This window comes from Glandiceps talaboti, chromosome 5 (assembly GCF_964340395.1).
Source record: "Glandiceps talaboti chromosome 5, keGlaTala1.1, whole genome shotgun sequence".
Taxonomy (NCBI): Eukaryota; Metazoa; Hemichordata; class Enteropneusta; family Spengelidae; genus Glandiceps; species Glandiceps talaboti.
Genome location: NC_135553.1, coordinates 23,379,997 through 23,386,948, shown reverse-complemented (window position 1 = coordinate 23,386,948; position 6,952 = coordinate 23,379,997). Strand labels below are relative to the sequence as shown.

General features: G+C 35.1%; 1 protein-coding gene across 1 annotated transcript in view; it reads left to right on the top strand.

The window, feature by feature from the left end:
* LOC144435255 (membrane protein BRI3-like) overlaps positions 1–5,956 on the top strand; it is a 6,390-nt gene extending 434 nt beyond the window's left edge. The window contains exons 1-2 of the mRNA XM_078123842.1: positions 1–36; positions 1,246–5,956. The exon at positions 1–36 is cut by the window's left edge and continues 434 nt beyond it. Of these exons, the coding sequence (XP_077979968.1) occupies positions 1–36; positions 1,246–1,565 (356 nt within the window). The 3' untranslated portion in view covers positions 1,566–5,956. The remainder of the gene's footprint in view (positions 37–1,245) is intronic.
* The last annotated feature ends 996 nt before the right edge of the window (positions 5,957–6,952 follow it).

Sequence of the window (6,952 nt, the reverse complement as noted above, 5' to 3'; positions counted from 1 at the left end):
CACCAGCATATTCTCCCAGTCCTGTTTTTCAACAAGGTAAATATTACACTGTCTGACACGTGGACTAATTAGGACTTCTGCCCTGATGTAGTTAGTCCTTTGACCTTTCAAATCTCGGGCCTTATTATAATTTGAACAAAGACAGTATGAGATTTAACCGTGTTGACACGATTCATGCAATCTCCATATATTTTAGGACGCGTTTGGCTGTGACTCAGTTATACAATGAATTCATCACTGTCACGTGAACAATACTACATTTTTGAGTTCACGTAAAGTTTTATACTTATGGTACGAACTGGGATATCAGCTAAATTCGCAAGCTATCAACTCGTCTGGGGGAAAAGAACAAAGACATGAACACCAGCTCCTCCCTGGTGATAAGAATCTCAACATATTTTATTCGGATAATCCTAAAACTCGTAGGTTGTTTCAATCCTACCATGGAAGTATACTTTCCATGATCCCACCAAGTTTGCGGAACTCCACCTGGCATTATTGTAGAACTGTAAACTGATAATCGGATACAAATTTTTATTCAAGATGGGGAGTTCCGATTGGGAAAGAGATGTGAATATTAAATGTAATTCGATTCAGTCAGTCAAAACTGCAGTAGAAGTGGTCACAGTACTGCACTAGAAATTGCCCCTTCAACTTTCAATTGAAATACAACTTTAGTGTGGACTTCCCAGCATCCAACAGCCACACTAGTGGATGTGATGAAAATGTTATCAAAAGTATACAGAAATTGTCTTCTCCTTTTTTCAGTTTTGAACGCCTCTGCACATATTTCACATATTTGGTCATCATCAACTATTGTTTGTGCAGAGGAAACTATACCAGGAAGTGTTTCCTAGTTATGCTTACATCAGGTGACCTTGACAACTGTCATGTGACAAGTATTATACAAATACTCGTGCCTATACAAATATAGATAAAAGTCACCTCTGTGATAACATTGAGATACATTTATGTTTTTAAGTCCATCTGGTTGTTAACATCATATAATCCAACTAAATTGTAATATTTTTCAATTTCAAGCGAGAAATTTTGTCAGGTGTGGCTGCTACTATTTATACTCTGGTGGAATTACCCACCCTTGTTTTGTTACCCAATGAGGTCAACACCACTTTCACTTAATATAGACGCTAAGACTTCCTCTATTAGTAAGTTTTACAGAATGTTGATGTAACCTTCAAAACAATGCTATGTAACTTATCAACTGCATCTTCTTTTATTTTAAAGAATATCCACCTGTCGGCCAACCTAGTTATCAAGGTGGTGCACCACCCGGTTACCAGACTGCTGCACCACCAGGTTACCAGCCGGTGCCCACACCTCCACCAGGTTCATACTCTCACACTACAGTCACGGTCCAACCAGTTCCACAGACAACCAGAGTGGTAGTGGTAGGAGGCTGCCCGGCTTGCAGAGTTGGTGTTCTAGAAGACGACTTCACGTGTCTCGGTGTTTGCTGTGCCATTTTATTCTTCCCCATTGGAATTCTCTGTTGTTTAGCAATGAGACAAAGGAGGTGTCCTAACTGTGGAGCTGTATTTGGTTAAAGACTAATTCTAAAATTTGATTTATCATATTTTTTGAGATAAGAATTTGCTGAGTACAATATTTTCTGTGGCTGGCAATAATATTTACAAAAAAGGCAACACGGTTAGCCCCTCAACATGAAAATGCAATCCAATACCAAATGGGCTATTATGATTTATTTGTAACAAATGTCAACACTTTTTTTTTACAAGTTGATACGTATAGTATACTTTGTAACTCCCATGACATTGTCAGTGTCATTGATTGGTCAATGATGGTCACATGACAGTCACATGACAATGCTCTTCATTTGACTATATTCCAAACATATGCAAGTGATGATTTCAGGATGTATCTTTGGCCAACAATGTCTACGTCACAATTCATAGGAAAAAGTCTTTTCAAAAAGAAAGTTGATATGAACAGAAGTGAAACTGAACATTGACAGTACTACATATAGATTGAAAGATTTATAATCGTGGGAGCTCCACATTACCAATTGGTTATACATGTAAGTGACAGCAATGTGGAACACGCACCCATGACATGATATCTTCCAGTCTACGTTAGTGCCATCTTAGTTTGGAATACAGGCAAATGTTGAGGGTGAATGACAGTAATCTGTCAGCAGTCTAAAACTATTTCCAATATATGTAAATGGTAGTTCAAATGTCACTACATTGTCAGGAGATCAATAAGATTCCTTATAACTTTCAACTTTTTATAACCAGACTGTTCATATCTGGGGTTCTCCCTCAGCCATTGTGAACAATCTTGCTGCAGAATACCATGTACCACGAGTCGTGAAAATATATGGTTTAATATTTGACGAAATATTTTGTACCAGAGTTCTGTGAAATATAAAAAAACTGTGTAAATTGGCGTTCCTATTCAGTAAATTGGAGTTGCTATGCAGTAAATTGGAGTTGCTATGCTAAATTTTGCAAAATGACATGTACTTCTTACATGAAAATTTAGGCTGAAGTGATATGTTACTGTCAAGCAGTATATATAGAATACAAGTTTTTACAATGTTGGTTATCGATACCGGTAGATAGTGGGAAGTGGATGGTAATTTCTACGCATACGCATTCAGCCATCTGTGTGAATGTGGCAAAATGGATTTGAAACTCTGGTAGATTTAAACATATGTCTTAAAATGATTTTTGTGTGTGTTGTTATAACCAAGATTATAGGCATGCTCAGACAATTTTTGCCATCAATTGACCAAACCAAAGTTTTTATACTCTTCATAGCATTGTAAGATTATGTTGTTCTCTCTGCCAATATTGCAGCATAGTACATTGATGAGTCGGCAGGAATGTATTGAATTTGCATGCAAACATGTCAACAAATTAATTTTATGTATGATGTTTATGACAGTATGCCATATTCTAGTTATTTATTTGGCAGCCAGCCATCTTCCAAAGTATCATGTGAGGGTACCGTAGGAAGTGTGGTTGTCGAATGGATGCTAATATCCCATTGCTGTACATGAAGTAGTGTATAAAATACATGTAAAAGAACTTCATGAGCTCCTACACATTACCGCAGATATGAAATAAGCCTAACTATTTAAAGTGATAGAGACTGGCATCAACTTTTGTCATGGCATATTGTGAACAGGGTAAAGACAGGATTTTAAAAGTCATGTACCATACTGGACAACTGTGGCCCACACATCTAGTCAAAATCTGTTTCGGATGAGCACACCTAGTGGCCAAACTATACAATCTTTTGTTTTTCTTATAGGGGAATATGGCATATTGAGAAACATTTGTCTTTATATATGAATTGATCATTACATATGATTCTGATTGTCAATCTGTTGACAAGATAATGTTAAGGGAAAATCACAAAATGTCACACAAGCTCAATAAACAAACATTGTTCTTTGAGACCTACATGTAAATTAACACTCCTAAAAGGTGCGATCTGTATGATTCTATATTTTACTACCATTACTTTGTTTAAGACATTCCATAGACTTTTATAAGTAAGATAGAAAACTGTGCGGAGTTAACATACAATAAACAAACAACTGCATTGTACACTCATCCTTTCTCCAACCCTATTTACCAAATTTAGTAATCTTTTAGCAATTTTTTTTAGTTTATACCTGTTTTGTTGTTGAAAATTTACTTCAGCATTTCCCCATATTAGTTGTTCAACACAATAACCCACTTGTTCAAGATATTTAAATTGTTCAAAGGCAGCTAGGCTAGAGTTTGGTGGTGCCATTCCTCAAGGTCAAGGGTCAATAACTAGGTCAAAGGTGAATGACAGTTTGGCATGATGTTAATTGAACAATCACTTGTCATGAAGTTAATTTAAACTATATATGACTGACTACTGATAATGCCTGTCATTTTCTTGTGCCTTACATAGAAGTAATAAAGATATTTTGAAAGGAGTGTTTTATAGTCTTTATAAGTACATAAAAGCTTTCTTAGTTTGAAAATAAAATGATTTAAATTTGTATCATTATAAGGTAGTTAGTCTTATAAGCATAGAAAGAGTTACAACAGAGTAATTTGCAACAAAAATGAGAATTTTTCTTAAAATTTTGTATGTTGTACCAATATCTTTAATATTACTTCACATCAATTGTATGCATAGTTATTCGATTTTCCTAAGTTTTACAAAGTTTGGTCAAAAAGAAAGGCGAATACTTGGTAAAATTCACACAATTTTCTATATGGTGTACTATACAATGATTTTGGTCAGGAACTTGTTCAGTCAGTGTGGAAGGGGGGGGGGGGGGTTTGAATTTGTTACTTCAGCATCACACCTGTATGGGGAAATTGAAATTGAAAATCTCCAATAGCCTGGATATTAGGCTAGCAACCTAAGGAGATCGGGTATATATAATCTGCATACTTCTCTCACAAGGAACATTGACAATCTTTTGGTTTAATTTCCACCAGTTCAGTTGTTACACTCAAATTCACATTTCGTTTCTCTAACAGAAAGTTTTAGTATGCATAAGTTTAGCATGTGTCATCCATTTTCGAGATTACCGGCAGATTCATATTTTCCCTATGATCCTATCATTTGATTTCCAATTTGAATATATTTTAGAAGGCTTTGTTCAATTTCAAAGCTTAGTAATGGTGGCATGTCTGTGTGATCTTGAGTCAGAATTGAAGGATTTGTTGAGGTTATTGCTCGCATAGGGTTATAACTTCTTAATTCAGATTCAGGGAAGGTTAATGCCATATGTGATGTCAGTGTGATATTTCATTATAATAGTGTTCTCCCCAGGATAGATTGCACTGATAGTTACAAATTTGCATAATGTGCATATCAGTGACATAATTTGCATAATAATCAGCATATAATATGCATGTCTTCAACATTTGAACATACTATGATATGTGTACATTTAACACATACACACATGGACATTGGGATCAGCCATTTTTCTTCGTGTGAAAATATTATTGTAATATTGTCATTCAAAGGTTACGGAAGCTCATCACTTTTGAGGCATGACAGAAACCCGTGAAGCATGGCAAGGATGGTGTTAGCATCATGCTATACTGGGGAGAACACTTATATCCTAACATTATGTTATTTAATTTACTGCAATCAAAACTTTATCCAAATACTTCTCTAGGATATGAAATGTTGATTTATATATAATTTTGATGTTTAATGTTCATTTTTGTGGTTCAAGCAAGTTTGTACAAATGATCAAATAATTGTAATTATCGTTGATTTATTTCAATGATACAGATTTCATACAAGTCAGTTATTGACTTAAAGTGGTACAAAGCTGAGTTAATAAAAAAATTTTTTACTCAAGTGAAAATACTCACAAAACATTCATTTGAACTATTCTAGTATAATGTTAGACTGTAAGATACGTCGTGACGTTTCGCCCTCACCGGCCTCCTCTGAGGGGTTGCCTGATGTTTGAGGGCGCCCCGTCACGGCGTACCTTACAGACTAGTTTAATGTTAAAGTCAATGCATGCATTCTATGACATTACAATTTGTGTTCTGACATTTGTTAGAAATGTTGATTGCATAGTAGGTAGTTCGTGTACATTTCTTTATATATGTATAATCAATTCTGTCAGCGGATCGTTTATAAGTTATATCTTAATACCAGGTTTGAGTTCAGTCAATTGCAAGTGATGGTTAAGTATACATCAGTACTTAGAATACTGCGAGTACCTTTTAATATACAGGAAAAATGACACTTCAAAATCAAATCATATAAACTCGGCTTGTGTCCACTGTGCTTTATAGTGAAATATTGAATCTACAAATATAGATTGGGAATGTATTGTTCATTTATGCCATATCTCTATGCAATTTGTATCTAGTAATAGAAACAAGCCTAATTGTATCAACTATAGTGTTATCAATAATTCATGTCTCTTTGCAATATAATAAAAAAACAAAAGCAAACTTTCAAAATCATTGTCTTCATGGTTTTTTTATGGTTGTCCTAAATTATAAAAAAAGAAATAAAAATCAACTTCGTATATTTCAAAGTATGAATGTTTTGGAGATACATCTGTACAGATTGAGTTTTTATAGTCTGCATATTCATATTGGCAGGACTTGAGGGGTGGGGTTTGTGGTGGGGGAGGGGGGTGATATGTGTCTAACCTTCCTGTGTATTTGCCATGCACAGACAGATTTCAATCAAACTAGAGACAAAGTCAATATGCTATATAAATACAATAGGCATGTCTAGCAATACATGTCATTTAGGGTCAAAATCTTATCAAAATTTGGCAGAATGCCAACCAGTCACAAATAGTCATTTCATAAATAATGTTTTTAAAGATTACATTGTCTCAAATACATTAAAATTTAATGCTATGCAGAGCACCCGAAATGCCAGGGGAACATCTTCCAGGAAATACATGTACATGTACATGTATTTCCATAAACTTTGAGGTCTGGGGAGACATTTCATGATTTCACGTAATTGACCAGAAACTCCAAATCTACATTTCAGCTCTATTGTTCTCTATTGTGCTATACTGTTGCATCATGGGACTTAACACACACACACACTGAATATTCATGATTTATCTAGAGGTAATAATCACTTAGGAGTCAGTAATACATTGCGAGACCAAAAAAGATGAAATAATTTCTTGGTAATTACATGACTCCCCCCCCCTACAAAGGTAATCTACCTTCACAATATTCAAATTGACCTTCGTCTTCAAGGTCAATGTCAACATCAAGACATTTGTTGAACATAGCCGATACTTAATTGTGATTTTGAGGTGAATTGTCATGACATAGCCATAACACACGATTCAGACTGGCCATGGGATTCAGTCTCCAACAAGAGATTTGACGAGAGGCATTAACAGCTGCTAATCACAAGAAATTGAAAACCACACTCACTCTAATGCTAACTTGTTCAAATTGGCTGA